Source organism: Centrocercus urophasianus, unplaced genomic scaffold (assembly GCF_019232065.1).
Source record: "Centrocercus urophasianus isolate 14NV4802_14NV808 unplaced genomic scaffold, USGS_Curo_1.0 seq_17, whole genome shotgun sequence".
Classification (NCBI taxonomy): Eukaryota; Metazoa; Chordata; class Aves; order Galliformes; family Phasianidae; genus Centrocercus; species Centrocercus urophasianus.
The window spans coordinates 3648297-3667386 of record NW_024884722.1 but is presented as its reverse complement, the minus strand read 5'-3'; the positions used below and the strand labels follow the sequence as shown (position 1 = coordinate 3667386).

At 42.5% G+C, this 19090-nt stretch overlaps 1 protein-coding gene across 1 annotated transcript; it reads left to right on the top strand.

The window, feature by feature from the left end:
* The first annotated feature begins 1280 nt into the window (after positions 1-1280).
* GPR26 (G protein-coupled receptor 26) lies at positions 1281-16503 on the top strand. Its single transcript, XM_042818850.1, has 3 exons — positions 1281-1983; positions 7077-7190; positions 14143-16503. Exons 1-3 carry the CDS (start codon positions 1316-1318, stop codon positions 14372-14374), a joined length of 1014 nt encoding a protein of 337 aa, XP_042674784.1. The 5' UTR covers positions 1281-1315; the 3' UTR covers positions 14375-16503.
* Positions 16504-19090: the final 2587 nt, after the last annotated feature.

Genomic DNA, 19090 nt, shown 5'->3' with positions numbered 1-19090 from the left:
GCTCTCGCACGTGTGCTGAGGCACTTACCCAGCCACAATAACTGCTGCTGCGGGCTATCTTTTCCCTCTTCATTGTACAGGGATTAAGGCTTGGCTGCCTTGATGAGAAAGCTGTCCTGATTGCTTGCAGTTGCATTCCTGGTTAAAGTGGTTTTAAAGTGACAGCAAAGGCAATCGGAAAACTGTTCCCACTCCTTCCTTTGAAACAAACTTAATTGGAACATCTAATTAAATGCAACGCAGACTCAGCCCTGCTTGCTTTCACCAAGCCCCTTTGTGGTTGCAGTGCTCATCCTGCAAGAAGAAAGGGTAATTGGGGGAAACATGGGCTGTGAAAGCAGAGTGAACGGTGAGACTGGCTGCCTCTGCCTCTTACCTGCCTCTTACCTCAGGCAAGTCGCTTGGGCAGTTGGAATTCTGGTTTCCCTACTTTTAAAGGAAGAAGGAAGACAACTGTTTTCCTCCTACATCATGGTAGGAGGCAGAGGTCTCTAAGTTGTTCTGATAGCCTAATGAAGGCTTCAGAGAAGTAGCAGAGTACATCCGTTTCCCCATCTTTCCAAGCACAGAAAAGAATTCCCCTGCCTTAGCAGAGAGCAGGCAGCAACTGTGAAAGTGATGCACTGAAATACAGAAAACTGAGTGTAGTGCAGGAATTTGGTTACATGCCTGTTTGCAAATTAATGGCTAAATCAATTAAATAAAAGCATGGGATTTCTCTTGAGGAAAGTCTAGTCACAATTGCAAGGAGAAGGGGAGGGGTTGTGGAGTGGGGATGACATAATCACATTTGCGAATCACCAGCAGTGTGCATGCTTTAATCCATTAATGGGGTTTTTATCTGTGATCATAAAAAGCAGGTTACATTCAGCCTGGAAGGGAGTGAGGGTTGGAGGAGAGGGGAGGGGAGAGCAAGAGAGAGAGAAAGCGAGAGAGAAAGAGAGTGCTATTCGCTCAGTGAATTGCTTGCAAGCTTTGGGCTGATAATTAGGGATCTCAGGGGTGCAGTTTCTCAGAATAACCTGCTTGCCTTCGGATGGACCAAATGGAGACAGTGGTTCAGTCCTGCTGATATTTTTAAAGCCCTCCTCGCAGTTTGATGGGCATTCCCAGTGCTTTTGTGCACGTCTCGGAGAGCGTTGACGTGGAAAGGAGCAGCAAGGAGGGGGAGGTTGGAGGAAAAAAACGGCAGCTCTTCTAAAAATACGGAGGGCATGTGAGAGTGCGAGCAGGCTGGGAAGGAGGGCGAGGGGAGAGCAGCTCGCACCATGGTCCTCGGACACTCGGAGATGTCCCTCCTGTGACTGGGTGCACCATGAGCATCTGGGAGGTGATCCTGGCTTTTGTGATGGTGGTGCTGATGCTTGTGGCCCTGCTGGCCAACGTGCTGGTGCTGATGTGCTTCTTGTACAGCGCCGACATCCGCAAGCAGGTCCCAGGATTGTTCATCCTCAACCTCACCTTCTGCAACCTGTTGATGACCGTCTCCAGCATGCCCCTGACCTTGGCTGGGATCATTTACAAGAGGCAACCGGGAGGAGATCAGATCTGCCACGCTGTGGGCTTCCTGGAGACTTTCCTCACCACGAACTCCATGTTGAGCATGGCAGCGTTGAGCATTGACAGGTGGATTGCCGTGGTCTTCCCTCTAAGTTACCACTCCAAAATGAGGTACAGAGATGCTGCTCTCATCCTGAGCTACACGTGGTTACACTCCGTGTCATTCCCCATAGTGGCAGCGTCTCTCTCCTGGGTGGGTTTCCATCACCTCTATGCCTCCTGCACCCTGTACAACAAGAGACCAGAGGATAGGACACAGTTTGTGATTTTCACTGGGGTCTTTCACACCCTCAGCTTCCTCCTCTCCCTTATAGTCCTGTGTTTCACTTATCTCAAAGTGCTGAAGGTGGCACGGTTCCACTGTAAGCGGATTGACGTGATCACTATGCAGACCCTGGTACTGCTTGTGGACATCCATCCCAGGTAGGTGCCTGTGTGCTCAGCAAGAAAGAATATTGGCTGCAGAGGAAGTGAGGACGGGGCTTAGTGTTATGTTAAATGCAGTCTGAGCAGTGTCACAGCAGGGAGGGACTGGGAGGGGGAGAAAACAAGCATCCTTCCTGCTGGTATCTGTTCTACACGTTGCTTTGTACTTGTGTTTGTGTTTTTTTCCAGCTGCAAAAACAAGTCTTCTTTCTTAGGAGCTTGTTTTGGGAGGGAGAGCAAAGAAACAAGCAGTTTTGGCTGAGCATGCATTTCCCTTTGAAACAGTGATCAGACAACTGCTCTTTGTCTCAGAAAGTGGATTTAGTGATTGATAGAGTCACAGATTTTAGCACTGTCAGCCTGAAACAGTGATTCTCGCTGAGAGGGAGCCCATGTCCCTGTCTCAGAGCTGAGAGGGAAGGGGAGCTGGGGCACTCGCTGCTCCTCCAGCTGTGTCCATGTTGCTGTGCTCTCTGTAACTTTATCTTTCCCAAAGGCAGCATCGTAAGGGAATAACATCTGCTAAATAGGTATGCTTGAATGCCTGTACGTAAATCCCACTGAGATACCTCAGTAGCAATGTTAATATGACAAGTGAGGGATGTAGAAAGCTCATTGCTAATGAGAGTCCTTAAGCGAGAGAATTGTTAGGAGAAAAGTCTCCAGGGGCTGGGAGAAGAATGGCAAGCACCAAGCAGGCATGGATGTGTGTCAGGAAGCTGTGCAAGAGTCCTGTCAGAGATGATGTGCGGGCTATAAATCTTGCATAAATAGGACATGTCTGGGTCAGCAAGTGAAGCAGATTTGGCTGGGAAAGGGAGAGTGGAAGAGACCTTTTTCCTGATCATTAAGGGATGCAGAGCTGTACAGCTGAAGGAGAGAAAGGTTTGCTGGATGGAAGCCCTGGGACTTGGGGCCGGTGAGAAGACAGCAGCAGGACTTGCCAGAGCAGTCTGCCTGGGAAAAGGGGAAATTAGAAATCAATCCACAGAGCTAAGGCAGGATGCAGTGGGATGGAGTGGCTGATGGACCACAATACGCTCTGGGCTTGGAGGCTCCGATGAGTTGGGGTAGATAGGTTAAGGACCAGTTGGGACTGGGACAAGGTGGGAAAGACAGAGAGCGAGATGTGGGCAGGGGAAACGTGGGACATGGTTCAGTGAGCATGGTGGTGATGCATTCATGGTTGGACTTGGTGATCTTAGTGGTCTTTTCCAACCTTAATGAGCCTATAATTCTATGGTTCTACGAAAGCAGGGGTACTGGTTGTAGCGTGGGAGGAAATTGGCCCAGTTTGCTGAGAGTTTCGCTTAGAGGAGGAGTGTGACTGGAGCAGGTGATTGGGAAGGAAAGGCTCCAATGGACTCACCTGGAGAAAGGGGGAGAAGATAGTTTGGCTATGGGGGGTTGTGAAGGATGTGCATGATCACTGGAAGGCTGTCAGAAACTGAGTCTGTAAGTGCACACTGAAGGGAAGAGAAGTGTCTTTCAGCAAGGTGCTGGCAGCTGGGGAAGAAGAGAGGAAAGCCACGAGCAGATGAGGGGGGTTGTCCCATAGCAGCATCCCACCTTGCCATTCTCTGCAGGCTGGAGGCAAGCAGCAGCTCCTGTATTGCAGCCAACTGCAGGAGTGGAAGGAAGCACATGTGGCTGTCCTCAAAATGAGGTCAGAGCTTGGGGATTCCTTAGCCTGAGGCAAAGAAGTCTGAAAGGATCAGGGCAGGACAGTGCTGTGTCAGAGGAACAGAAACATTTGCTCAAAATTCTCAGTTAAGCTGTCTGATCCGTGTCTTGACCACAAATGTGGAGCAGAACTTTAGGTGACTCCTGTTCCTGCTTTTGAGAAACACATGTATAAATCTTCCTTTATCCACCAAGTCACAGAGTGGAAAAACAGCCTCCTATCCCATATGCTGTCTGGTTTTCTAAACTGTATCCCAGTCACTCTTAATTCCTGCTATGGGATGCTGTGGCCACTTGCAGTGCAGTGCTGTAGATGTGCTGGGGCTGTTAGAAGTAGCAATCCTTACACCTAATGCTTAAAGTATGGCTGGATTGTACAGAAAAGCTTAGAAAAAAAAGGGCAAAAATCACAATGGTATTCTCTTCCTCTGCATTTTTTCTTGTCTGAGTTAACTTGAAGGTATTCCTGCATTTCTTAATCGTCTCACAGAAGAGCAGGTTCATGGGGCTGTGGGTATCGCACCCCTTCTTTGGAGGAGATGGAGTTTTACAGGCACTTTGGTGCTCTGTTGCAGCTATTCAGCTCTTACATCAGGCCATTCTGTAGGAAAAGGGAGTTTTGATTTCTCTGGACTACAGCAACGATGGCTGATTCCAACCTACAGTGCTGCTGTCCTATCAGTGACAGCTGCAGCAGCTGTCAGATCTGAGGGCCAGGGCCAGATCTTAGACTCTACACAGAGGCTCTTCACAAAATGATTTGCATTGAGTTATATAAGTGGCACACGTACAGGAATGTTTAGTGTTTGTGATAGCATGCAACAGCAAAACACTGGGAGGCACTGGGAGGACGTACACAAGAGGCCAAAGTTTGCAGCTGTAGCTTAGATTTCCCCTGGCTTTTGTGTGGTCTGGTTTCAAAGCTGAGAAATGTGTACAGACAATTTTCTGCTCCTTGTGACTCAGAATCCACCCGCCAGGGGTTCTGGGACAGGCGTTATGACAGATGGCTTTATTACCTGTGACTTGGGAAGACACAAGTGATCTTCTGAAGATCATTTGAGATGAGTACGAAGGAAACCTCTAAATACCGCACAGAACCGTGTGAATGTTTAGGGCACGTGTCCTTTCAAGTTAGCCTTGGCATTTTTACTGGGTACTGCTTTCTGGTACTGCTCTCTCTTGACTTTGTTCCCTAGACTGAGCTATCTGAGTTATTGTGAGAGGCTTGGGCAAGGATTCTCTTAAGTGCTTAACTCATGTATTTCTCAACCGAAATTATCTATGCTATCTTTTTGTGTATCCACCTCTTAAAGATAGTGGATCTTAAGTTTCAGTATCTCATAAGCTTTGTTTAAAATACCAAAGCTTCAAAGGGATGTATCTCAGATTTTCCAGGATATTAAAATCTGTGAATGAAAGCTTAGTCAACAATCCAGTTCTGTTACCAATGTCATCCGTGGAACCCATGTTTATGTTCTTATCTAACTGCACGAAAGAGGGCACAAAAGTAAAATACCCATCTGAGCACATGATCTATCTGAAGGAACAAGATAAAATAGTTTCATTTGTGATGTGGTATTTACTAGCTACATCTGGAAATGCAGAACAAAAGAAATCAGCCGAAGCCTTCAGGACTTCCCATGTCACACGTGAGCTCCTGGGGTCAATAACAGCTTTGTATACCAATTAATGAGTGGAGAGAGATAACAGAGGGAACTATTGGACACAAAAATACCCCTCCCCACCCTAACAGCATCCTAATTGAAATGGCTTTGGAATTTTTTTTTCCTAAACTGATGTGTGCTTGGGATGTTATGAGTCTCAGCGCAGGTCTTAAGTGAAGCTGCTGAACCTCTTAGATCCTGTTTGCACCTAAAAGTACACCAAGTTCTTCAGCTCCTGCAGAACTGGAAGCATAGGTTCCCTCAAACAGGTGGATTTCTTTTTTTACTGCTCAGCTGTCATTTTGAGCTGCGTATAACTCAGATGTAGAACATGTAACACTGTTAGACACATTTGAGTTCTACTTAGGCATATTCTTTAAGAGCAAGGCAATTTGTTACTCCTTTTGTTCGCTTTTCCATCACGGCAGTTGCTCTAGGAACTGGATGTAAGAGAGTAAATAAAAAGGAAATAATGAAACAGGTTTTTTTTTAGCCCAATAAAAAAATGACATTAGGACTGTCTGACACAGATAGCCCCAAAGCACCTTGAGATCCTCAGGACACAACACGTGCTTAGATGTTGATCAGACATTTAGAGCAAACAGCACACAGGTGCGGTCATAAACCACACGGCTATTAACATATACAAGCGTGGAACCTGACAATGAGTCATCAATTACAAATTTACAATAACATCAGAGGGAGATGAGCTCCAAGCTGTTACAACTTGCTGTGCACGGGCCAGACCACCGGCTTCGCCCAAGACACGTGGTTACTTCGCCACAAGGCATGTGCAATGGGCCCACAGGCAGCAACACTGCTATGTGCCTAGAGAGGGATTTGGGCAGGCAGACTGGCTTTGGTTTCATCCTTTCCCAAAGGGAGTATGTTGGCAGATTCACCAGTTCAGGTGCAGATGGCTCTGGGATGTACAACCTGTACTTCCAATCCCACAGAAACACATGGAGAGCCACAGACACATCCCTGGGCTTCACCCAGCCAGCACAGAAGTTGCACAAGCAGGTAGAGGAGGATGGAAAAATCAGGACAGGACTAATTGGTGTCTGTTTGATTGGAAATAAGGCTGGTTTGAGCCTCAGAGTCAGAACACCTCAGCTTTTCAGATTTGTTGTCTAGGCTTTGCAAAGTGCTCAACACGTGCACAAGCTGTTGTGGGATTTACGGCTGCATTATTCACAGCTACTGGATATGATTGCCCCAGTGTTGGGCTGACTGGTAAGAGCATATTTTTTCCTGTTATGTTTTCATTGTGCTTTATTTCTTACCTCGCTGGGCTGTTTCTCCTATCGTGATATGATTGTTTGAATTGCCTTTCCTATGGAAGTAGGATGCTGCCTATCCCACTCTATTACTATTTTGTAAACCTTTGAATATCATTAGGAAAACTCAAATACAGCTTGCAGTGATTCAGAAAGGAGATGCCATTGGATTCAAGGCTGAATGCCACCAGCCTGTCCATAAATAAATCAATGTAATGGGGTGCATATGTGATATGAGTGTACATGCATGCATTTCTCAGTAATTGGTTTTGGAAGGTAAGGTCATGTAAAGCATTAATACTCACTCTTCTCCTGTGGAAATGCAATGCATTGGTTATCGAGTTGTGTGAAAGCAGCATGTACTGGAAGAATTGATTTATATTATTTCAGAAGTATAGCTGTTCAAGTCTGCTACCTGATATTATGATTCATGTTCTTGTTTGTGTTGAATGTTGCACAGTGTAAGAGAGCGTTGTCTAGAAGAGCAGAAGAGACGGAGGCAACGAGCAACAAAGAAAATAAGTACCTTCATTGGTACCTTTATACTTTGTTTTGCACCTTATGTTATCACAAGGTAAGCAGGAACTTATGTTCTGAAAAAATGGTCAGAAAATTAGGGCACTGAAACTGGTGCAAGCTCCCTATGAAAGTTCTGTATTACACTGCACCTATGAGAGATTCTACTTGCTGTGCCAACCACATTATGTAGAATGTCACAGCCAGGCCAACCTGTCTGTAGTCTGTGAGCCAAGTCAATGGATGGGTTGCATGGGCGGGACTAGGGAGTTCAATCCCCAGGTGCCAGGAGATGTTGTAGTTATTTTCGGAGACCAAGAATTTTGGAGACCTCAGAATACCCCAGTGGGGTAGGGGGTGAGCTAATCCATAGCATAGGACAGTAGTCTGAATAGGTCAGGATGCAGAGCTCAGATTTGAACAGCAGCTTTCTTGGACTGAATGCTTGGTCATAAACATCAAGTTAGTCTGGCTTATGGCTAAAGAAAATCTTGCAATTTATGTTCAGATGTTCCTATTTATCTAGCAGCTTATTTCTAAAAATGGCTCCTGTGGGAAACATAGAATTAGTCCTATGAAACAAAATTGTTGGAAAGCAAGTATTTCTGGATTAGTGTTATCAAGTTGTTGAAAGGAAATTTACAACTTGTGCTCATTATTAAAACTCAGGAAAAACTGAAATACTGCTATATGGAGCAGAGAAAGAAAAAGATATATACCCCTAAAGCATCACCTATTCCAGTATTACTGGGGAGAAATTACTGAGGCTGATGTCAGTCAAATTCAGAATTGCCAAAAAAGAACCCCACACTGAAAAACCAGAATTAAGACTCAGTGTAAGTGGGCAATAGAGAAACCCATTTTCCCATCACAGTACAATATCCTGAATTTCTGTTTCTAACAAAACAATTAACAAGCAGTCTTGTAGTCTCTTGTTAGAAAGAAAAAACTGCATGCCACATTAATTTTATGCTCATGATAGTAACAGCTAATTGATCCGTGCTAATAATTTGTGACAATGTTAGGAGTACATTTGTGAAATTTTGAATGAAATTTTTCTTCACCCTGACTTTACAGTGGCAAAGAGACCTTGCCCTGTGCTCTGAAAGGGTAAGAAAGGATTTAAAATTATGGGCACTTAGCCTTAACTGTCAGGCTGTAAGATATTAGAGTATGCCTTGCTTCAAGTGGCTAAATTTCATTTTATATCGGGTGTGTGAAGCTAATGAAAATCATCACAGGCACTGAATAGCTCTCAGCTCAGCCCAGATGACACCGAGCACTTGAGCCAGGGCTGTCAGAAGTATTTCTGTGCTCCTTGCAGCTCAGCCCAGAGTTCAGCCACCACCTTCCCGCTACCACTGAGCTCTGAGGCAGCCTGTGTGCCTCTAATCCTGAAATACAAAAAGGGGGGGGGTTAGGAAAAACCTACCTGCTTCAATCCTTACAAGGTTCACTAAACATTCACACAAGTCTTCAGCCCGTGAAGGACCATGGCTTTTCTGCAGGGGGTGACCAGAAGAACTAAGGCTTAGAGTCCTAACAGTACAGAGATGCTTTGCACCATGATATATGGAAGGATATTTGCATGTGACTGATGTCAAACCTACGAGGAGGAGGAAGCTTAGTTATGTAAGCAAGTATTCTTTTCTGGACTAAACCCAGAGTGTTTTGCACTTCACAAGATGGGGCAACCAGTCACTTTTCTAGGCAGTGAACAGAAGATAGCTGATAAAGCGTGTCATTCCCATGTGAACAGCAGGCTCGAAGTGGCACTCACTTCCATTAAACGTGCTCTAAACCAGCTGATGATTTGAGCAGGTACTGGATTACACTTATAACGTCTTTCAGCTTCCACACCAAAAGCCAGCAGTTGTCTGCAGCAGCCCACGAGCCAGGGAGGGAGCCATGCCTAGAGCTGCAGTTGGACAAATGCCTCTCTAGGTCAACCAGAGTCTTTTTCAGCTTACCTCAGGGTAAAGATCAGATTAGTCACCCCTTTTGTCAAGGAAATGCCCATTTAATTAGTTCAGTGGCTGACCTTAAGTAATACATCTTAATAATAACAATTCTGTTATTGATTCAGTGTCTTCACATACCAGATATATGCTGGATATTGCTAGGTATAGCTGGTTGCTTGATTTGGAAAAATGCTCTAGTAACACATCCCTTCTTTTGCTATATTTATTGTTATGTGATTGAAAACAGTGTTGAAAACCTGAATTCTCCAAGAAGCTTCTTCATGAGGAAAATCATAAGAAGTCATACTACTTTCTAATATTTGTGTCCAATTCCACACTTTTCAGACAAATCCAGAACTTTGCTCAAGTGATTTACTAAATGCTGTCAACTATGGGCCCTAAACTAAAAATTCTGAAGTAATATTAGAAAAAGGTGTGCAGTCCCAAGCCCTTGGTTAGGGAGAAGGATGGCAGAAGAGGCAGAAGGCTGAAATTCTCTCATATCATCTCCGGGGATTGGCCAAACAAAACGCATTTTTACATTGGTTGGCTGCCCTCTGCATACAAACGCTGCTTGGGCACAAAGACAGGCAAACTCACAAATGAGTTCTGATCTATGTTCTTGCTTGTCTGCTTATAAATGCACACTTTTCCTAAGTGTGCACTTATAGGTTGACATGTTTGAAGGCTTTCTAGGCCTCCTCGAAACTTCATATGACATAGGTGGGGGGTAGGAAGAGAGGTGACAGCCTTAAGCTGTGCCAGGGGAGGTTCAGGTTTTAGGGTAGTAGGAAAAAAGTATTTCCTCTCAGAAAAGAAGTGGGAACACTCATCATCTTGTTCAGCTTATTCATTATTACAAGAAAAAAGACCAAGGTAAAATTCTGATACTATGAGTCCTGTGTGAAATAAATAAAGAAAATCAGAGTTGGTAACAAGCAGAACTAAAATTAGGATTAGGATTATAAGCTTAAAGAGTCGATCCAAGTTCCTGAATTCCTGCTCAGTTTCACCCCTGAACAAGACATAATCACTTGTTTGAGGACCTCCAGCCTATTCAGAGTTTTCTCTAAAACTCTGTTAATTTCTGAAGGGGAGTCAGTGCACGGGAGAGATGCTCCCATTATACTGGCTGCCCATATGGACCTATATATGGCCTGTAAAATATTTTACTAACGTGATAATCTGCACATGGATGTAAAGCATTTTCCCTCTGTGTTATCTGCATAAGAGTTCGAGGCCTTACTCTTCAAGGTGACATCCTTGTTTACTTCTGAAAGTGCAATAAAATAATTGGATTTCCACTTGCCACCAAGTGCACTACAGAATTATGTTTCTAAGATATTAAAAAATTATCGTGGCAAAACAGTTTATAGTTTTGAAGTACAGGAATTGGGTATCAGACAAGAATAGAAGGTAGCTTTTGAAAGCAAGTTAGGGAATTATGTAGCCAATGCTGTAGAATTTAATTTAGATATAGCACTGAAATATTAATGCACCTTCACTGAAAACATCTTCCTGGCTGAAATGTTTCATGAAAATTGAAGCTATGCATATAATTTCCCTCATTAATGAGAAACAAAACCCTCTTTCAAAGGTAATAAGGTATATGACACGACTTGAAGACATTTAATTGTTTCTACATCAAATAGAATTGCGTATCTTGGGGCTTATCTGCAGTTGTTTGTTGCTGTGTATCTGCAAATGTCAAATATAATACACAAAAATGGCAAGATCTTTAAATGTCAAGGACACGAGGTAATAATTGAGGAAAATATCATAGATTCTGTTGATAAAAGTGCTGGATTTTTAATTGGTCAGTCACTGAGGGCAGAATTTGTACGCCTACACTTGCAGTGTCCATGTGATGTGCTCTAAATGGAGACTGTTAACAGCTCATAGGACTGGGGGACAGAGGTTCAGACACAAATTTGTCATACCTTGATCATTCAAAGCATCCACTGCACCTAATTAAACTTAATCAAATTCAGTATCTGTAAAACATTTGACCAAAGTAAATCAACCACATTAAATTCAAGATGATAAAATTTTAAATGCAAAGAAGTCATTAAATATATGAAGAAGGATGGCTCACCGTAGATTACAGAGTAAATATGACTCACTAGAAGATGAATATCCAAATATTCAAATCTTATTTTAGAACATATTTACATGAGTGTCATAGCTACATTTTATTACATGTCTGAATAGACCAGACCTCCAGCAACCAGAGTAGAAGGTAATTGTGTTTGACTTTGGATGCTGCTTTGTAAAAAAAGATATCAACCACAAGTTAGAGGGAGAGGTTGGAAGAATGGCATTGACTTAGGCAAGATGAAAGGAGAGGAAAGTTATGGCAGTTCTTTGGGAACTCAGAGCACCTTACAGTGATGAGTTGAGCCAAATTCTCAAGCATTTTCACATAGCATAGCCTGGTCAACTCCAATGCTTTACATGCCCCTGAGCCCATAACCCCAGTAGGTACTGGGTGTTCCTCTTTTCATATGCATAATACTTTCAGCCCTTGTCTCCACTGAAGCTGATCTCCCCAGAGAGCAGCACACGAATGCAGAACATTTCTGAAATGTCCATTGAGCTCAGTAAAGATGTAAAGAGCCTGAAAATAATTTGTTCTTTGATAATAGGACATATTAATGTAAAGATGTTAATTGTGACAGGGTGATATTTCTCGGTGAAACATGGTGGTTATCAGTGACTAACACTTAATTATTTGACAGTGAAATTAGGAGCATATAACATGAATTGTCGAACTTCAATTAGTTCCCTTTATCTCATGATTCCATGAAATTATTAATTTAATACAGCTTAGGCTCGCACTGCGTGCTGTTGCAGTATATGCGTATCGACGCCAAAGAGGTGCTCAGAAACCATTTCAAGATGACAGAGAGGCCCTTGTAAGAAAGAACTTGCAAGAGCAGAAGTACCTCTTAGAGTGGTAGACATCCTAGCATTCCTGAGCACTGGGATGTTTTGAGCACTACTGCCACACTGTACCAAATTCGGGCTCCTCAGCCCCACTTTCATGCTCCAGTGACTAGACCATGCCATCTGCCAGTGCTATTTTAAACAACAAAATGCAGGGAAACTTTACAGAATACAAACAAAATGGCTGAGGAAATCCTTATTTCTAAACCGCTTGAAATGCTAGCAGTGTTGGTGTTGATGCTGTAGAAATCACACTTGAGAATGCTCCTTGGAAATGGTCCTTTGTCTATGGAAAGGTTAGCAGATGAAGATTTTTCCAGGCAGGTTTAAAAACACCTGTGTCTGAAGATAGTTGTCATCAAAGATCTCATTTGCTATCACATAGTGGGGCTCTGTAGCAGCACATATGCCCTTTGGAATCATTCTCCTCTAGAAAAATCAATAGTTACTCAACAGCTGTAGAGACGTATTGAACAGAGTTGCCCTTCAATGTTGTTCAAAGACAAGGGAAAAGAAAATCTCGTGGAGTTATCGATATTGCACTGTCAAAAACACTGGAGATCTCTGAACAAAGTGAACGGCCTGTGCTGGGCTGTGAGGTGCATATAAAGCTCTTCTCTCCCTCCCTCCCTTCCCAATAGCTTAAACGTTTTTCTGGGCTAAATTTATTACAATAGTATTTTTGGTCTTCAAATTGACCGCTTGTAAAAGGTAAGATTAATTGAGCCATTTCTTAGTGAATAATTTTCCTTCCTTGTGTGCTTCACCTATGACTCAGTCAGACTATTCAAACGCATCACACTCCAGAACCTGGACTTGTAAACGACATGTATCACTGCAGGATGGTTTCACAGATACTCCAGAGATGAACTTGAAGGATGACTGTGGACCAGATGTTGTACTTTAAGTTATAGAAATAGGGAGATATGACACCCACTGAACCCAGTGATGATGGTCAGTGTCTCGATCTAAGACTTAGGAACCCAAAGTTTTTGCAACACTAGTTAGGAAATGATGCTGGGCTACATAGAAATATATATACTATTATATTTGCTATTAAATGTGGTGTGCACAGTGGATTAAATGGTGTAGTTAAGCATGGAAGTCATCAGGAAATGTTTTTGGGGAAAGTTATACTCTTTTCATATCTTTCAGAGTTCAATCAAGTCTACGATGAGCTTCAGCTGCTAAAAACATGATCTTATGGCATACACAACTAGAAAAAAATTACAAGAAAACACTACATAATAACAACAACAAAAAAAAGAAATACCAACTGCAAAACTTTGCTTTCTAACAGTCTGAAAAACTTTGCTTTCTAAGGCTGAAAACCCTAGAGTAATCAGAGAAAGTTACGCTCATTGCTAGTGTGCACAAATTTTGGCAGAGAGAATAAAACCATAATGGTTGGGGATATGTCATGCAATGTCTACTTGTAGACATTTTTCACAAGCAGAAAATTTTCTAGGGAGTGTTAACCTGCTCACCTCAGAGCATTTATGATCCTAAACACAGCATCCGCTACAGAGAAAAAAATAATCAGGGCAAGATTACTGCACTCTATACAGAGTAAGCTGACCCTTTATCAACAATCTCACTTGCTTTGATCATCGAGAGGAGTTGAAAATCCAGCTCTACATAGATGGTCAGACTTAATTGTTAGGCTCCAAAGGTGTCTTGCAGTAAAAAATAAATAGGCTCTTCTAGAGCTTGCCTCATTCTGTTGGAGCTGTTGTACTTTGCATGCAGTTATGCAAAAGATTTGAGGCAAAGATATGAAGAACCCTTTGACAAAGTAACACATTCAAGGCCGAATTCCAGCTTCAGTAAGCGTACATCTAAATGTACAAAGTGAAGGATGCCTTGAAGTTTACAGTTCAAGACATCTCAACAGGAGCTGTGTAATCCTATTTCGAGGAAACAGACCCCAAGCTTACTTTTGCAGAGTCACAAAAATGTGTCCATTCACATTTTCATGAGTATGGCGTCTTTTTTCCACCCTTTTGTTGTCTTGCAAATCCCTGGAATTTGGGGAGGGGTGTGTCATTGACTTCTCATTGTGCTGCTGGAATACTCACTCTTTTAACCTTCCTCTTCCCACAGACTTGTTGAATTATCCTCCTCCATCCCCATCAACTCCCACTGGGGAATTATCTCCAAGTGCTTAGCTTACAGCAAAGTAGTTTCAGACCCTTTTGTTTACTCTTTGCTACGGAATCAGTACAAGAAGACATGGAAGGACATCATAAACAAGATCCTCAAAAGGAGCTCCATCAACTCCTCTGCCCTCACGAGCGAGTCGCACAATCGAAATATATTGCAGCTGAATGAATGAGGAGCCTTCCTCGTGGGTATGGGATCTTCCAGAAGCATTAAATGATATACGAGAAACAACAGTAACTGGCCTATCCCTAGTAGCTATCCTCAGCTGTCAAGGCTTTGGGAAGTGGTCACAGGGGCTGTGTCCCTTCCACAGCCCTCATACACCCACGGGAGGCTGCTTTGAGCCTCCTCTCTCCAACTGCAGCGTGCTATTGGTGCGTGGCCCTGCAGACTTCACCAAGACCAATCTCCCATTGATTTCCATCCGCAGTTACACATAGAGTGAAAAGCTGCTCCTTGATGGGAGAGCTAGTGAGAGTAGCAGGAGCAGAAAGGTGAAACAGTGAGATTCTTTTTAAAAAAACCACACAGAAATGTATCTGTGCCACGTTCTTCACTGGCTGCAGATCAGGGTCTTTCTGATGGATCTGCCAGCTTTACAAAACAACCTCAACCTGATTGCTTCAGCAGGTACCCTACAGTAAAGATCTTAATAGGACAATCTGAATAGCAAAATCTTTACCTGGGCACTCATACAGTGACCAGTATAGCTTTCAATCTCATTTGGTACATATCATTTGAACAATTCTGTAGAACTGAGTGAAAAGAAACTCTCTTTTGAGTACATTACAGGCTGGATTCTGATGTGTCCTCTAAGTAACTTTCACAGAATTCTATTACTTTCCTCTTCATTAAATTTTAAAAGACTAAAAAAAAAAAAAAAAAGGTAGATAAATAGGATGGAATGGTTAGGATGCCTCCTGCCTACCCTCAACCCCCTTTTTAGGATTTCTGAATTATAAAGAGATGAAATGTGTCCCAAAGCTGCAAAAATCAAGAAATCAAGAATAATAATTAATTGGTTGTCCCTGCTATGATTTTAGTAATAATTCATAATACAACTTGCATCAAGAAAATGTGTCCTCCTCGTAATATCTTGAAATTATTTTCTGGTAAAGGCCTATTGGTCTCAGAGGCTTTACATTTGTACTTTGATAGGCAAAAGACTTGCAATCAATTCTGACCATAACTCTAATCATTTGTCTCCAGCAAAGTCCACAAGGCACAGGTAAGATAACATAAGAAATTTTTACTTAATATGTCAAGAAACTGTTCTGTTTAATGGCCATAAAGTACACGAATTGTTGGTAAGGTGAAACAGCAAATACATCACATGCCCAGATTATGAATAGTCTTGGCTTATCAGGTTCCATGCATGCAGTGGCAGTTTATATAACAGCTGTCACAGCTGGCTCTGTTAACATTTATTCTTCCTTATATTCCCACTGTAAATACAGAAATCAGAATCATATTGATGGAATTACTTTTTAGCTGTGTCCTCCAAGCAAAGGGCACTGGATGGCGTCCATAGCTCTGCAAAAGACCTTCCCTTTGCTTGGAAGATACAAGAGAAAGTAGCTAAATTAGTATATTCTGCTTCGTTTATGATAAATAACCAGTATCAATCATTTTGCAAACCTCGGCATACTCTGTTTTACAAGTTCCACCATGAATATTTGTCCTTTAACACGACAGACATTACGACAACAACAGTCACCTTGATACCTGGCAAAAAACATCTGTTGATGTTGCTCACCATCAGTTCAAAACCTGGATAGGTAACTCAGTGAACCCCAAAGTCAATATATTAGGGGTAATAACTTGGGTGCTGGCGTGCAGAGCCTTGCCTTAGCCCCACTCTCTGGCATGATATCACAGCTGCAAGGAAAATGTTAATCTAATGTTAATCGCATTGCCACCTGCATTGTAAATGCAAGATTTAATAGAATGAAGATCAGTAACAGTCACGTAAATAAAAATCTTCAGCTTAGCTATCCAGTTTAGTTATAAAACTGCAGCATAAATAAGGTAAAATACATACACAAATATAGTCATGGGATCTACGGGAACTGTGTTCAAGGTTAGCCATTAGTCATATTGCATTGTCTACCTCATCTTAACCATTGGACTTGTTAGGCTTAATGTAATTTTCTCAGGTGCAATAAGTAAAAAGACCCTGTTTGATACTTGTTTCTTACGAAATTCAAGTTGTTTGGATAACTTTGTTGTATCCTGAAAGGACATTACAAAGCTGTCAGAGAGGGTCCAGAGGAGGGCCAGGCAGAACAGGCTGCCCAGAGAGGCTGCGGATGCCCCATCCATCCCTGGAGGTGTTCAAGGCCAGGTTGAATGGGGCCCTGGGCAGCCTGGTCTGGCCTTAAATGTGGAGGTTGGTGACCCTGTATGTGGTGGGGGAGGGGATTGGAGATTCATGATCCTTGAGGTCCCTTCCAACCCTGGCCATTCTGTGATTCTGTGATTATTAGTGAGCTTAAAAAGGTAAAATGCATTGTACCAAGATGTTATGTATTTGACTTATATACATATATATATGTGTATAAGACCCTTTCTATGTAAGCAAATTAGAATGGGGTGGTAGTTGAAGTCCGTAAGTGTTGCCAGTTTATACACTGGGCTGCTGCCAAGTCAAAGGGAGGTTTGCATGTTGATAAATTCAGCCCCAGAGGGGTTTCACATTTTCAATCCATTATTCCAATAGAGAAAAATAACTTCCCAGAAAAAAAAAAAAAGAAAGAAAAACTACTGTTAGAATGACTGGTAAAAGGTGGAGAAGAATATAGAAGAATCAGACTGTGTATCACAGTCAGTCCATGGTTGATTTATGTGTCACCATGAGCAATAAATCTCTCCCCTTGTATGCATTTAAAGCTTTGTCTTTCTTTCATTGTGCCTTTCTTTCAAAATTAATCTCATAGCAGAGAATAAACATAATTTCCCCTTACTTACATCAGATCTCTGACACATTGTCATATTTCTACCATCTGAAGCAAGCGGGAGCTGCGCATGCTGGCACTTGGCAAACTGCCTCCATATACAAATAAAAATAATACCCTAACGTTTCCGGATGACATTTTATAAGATATAGAAATATGATACTGTGGCTCGTTAAGTGCTAGCTATTCAGCTGGGTTCTTATAGGCAACCAGCAAAATCTTCTGAAATGTCTGTCTAAGTGATGAATGTAGCTATGACTAACTACGTGTCCGCTGAGTATTGTATGTACTGTACAACACTTTCACTCCAGTGAGTTAGAATAACGATGGCAGACATAATGCTCAATACTTCATTATCTCTGATCGTCAGTCAGAACCGTTCTCGTGTCAAACGCCCATGAGAGGGTGCGTGCGAGGGCTGGGTTTTCCATTTGTTATTTAAATGTTTTTGGAAAAATGTTGTAAATTACAGGTACAATGTGCCCAAAATATGGAACTGCATGTGCAAAGCTTGTGCAGCTGCTTAGGCAATATGCAGTTGTCTGTTTGGTGGTATCTGCAATCCATATGCAATATCTATTTTTCACATGCATGTCCAATTAACATTTTCTTCCTATCTTGTAAGTTTGGCAGGCAGAACACTGGCAGACAATTAAAAGTATTTAACCCAGTATGTCATTTTGCAGATTCTGAGCTTTTCCCGCTACTCATCTTACAACCACGTATTATTTATATGATTTCAGAGCCATAGTTGTGAACGCCGTTTTGTATTACATTTTTAATCCAGTTTAGATGTGGAGATTCAGGTAATTCCATTTGGCAGAATGCATAAGAGAACAAAATGAGTTTATTGGGTAAATAAGCAGTACCAAATCCACCTCCAGACAGAAATCAACGTAACCACTGTTTCAGTTGACGATTCAGTTCCATTAGATAACTATATCCAGATTTTATACCTCTGACTTCTAGGTGTGTAAGGCCATGTCTTCAAAGATATTTACACATGACAAGATGTAAACAGGATTTGTTGAGTTCCTTGTGAGTGTAAGTGCTCATCTGCAGCGTTAGGCAGCCAAGAGACCCATCTTAAATGAAATCTATCCCCATTGTTACTCCTTTGTGAGTTTAAAAAAATCCTCAAAACTATGTTTTTGATGGCCCAAAGCCATACTTTCTACAGCACCAAGTTTTATTCCTGAAATGATCAAGCCTAGGCAATTTAAAATCCCAGGCAACTCCTTATGAAGCTGAGGACTTCTGCAGCAGTACCACACGCATCATATCGTTCCAGAGCAGCTGAGAGTGGAAGGGACCTCCGGAGGTCATCTTGTCCACCTCCCAAGAGACAATCCCCACCTCATGTTGCCATCTCAGTTTTGCCAGTACACGTGTTTACTCTACAATAGTGCTGTGAGATGATAGTAGTCCACATCAAAAATAAAGTCTTCCTAGAAATTAGCTGGGGCTTAGACTTGACATCAAAAACAGCTGCATCAGTGCAAATTCAGAGGTTACTATATTGGGTCAAAAATATGATCGAGAGGCTTGGGACCAGAAAGTTTGTGAATTCCCATCCTTATTCTGTTGCAGTGATGTGCATCACCCAGGCTGTAGTGGTCATTTCCCTAATGACCTGCTCCCAAACCAGGACTTTGCCAGATCTCACAGCCATCCACTTACCCCAGAGACAGCATTTCTGGTAAGGCTGAGTAGCTGCCATGGAGGAATCCCAGTCTCCACAAGCAGCACAGTCTCCATGGAAGAGTCCTGTTGGCTTGGGAAGGCTTAAATAGCTTTCAGGTGGGATGTGTGGGAAAGCCTCATCTTGATGGCCTGAAACCAGCTCCACCTGGATGAGTCTTGCTTTGGGAGACAGCCTAATTCTTAAAGCCCCAGAGGCTCGGGTCATTTGTGTGAAGAAAGCTTTTTCTGGA

What these genes read in the sequence shown, in the direction of transcription:
- GPR26 (XM_042818850.1), top strand. Translation starts at nt 1,316, where the DNA reads ATGAGCATCTGGGAGGTGATCCTGGCTTTTGTGATGGTGGTGCTGATG. An exon ending in CTTGTGGACATCCATCCCAG is followed by an intron (nt 1,984 to 7,076) that starts GTAGGTGCCTGT and finishes AATGTTGCACAG; the next exon opens with TGTAAGAGAGCGTTGTCTAG. An exon ending in GCACCTTATGTTATCACAAG is followed by an intron (nt 7,191 to 14,142) that starts GTAAGCAGGAAC and finishes CTCTTCCCACAG; the next exon opens with ACTTGTTGAATTATCCTCCT.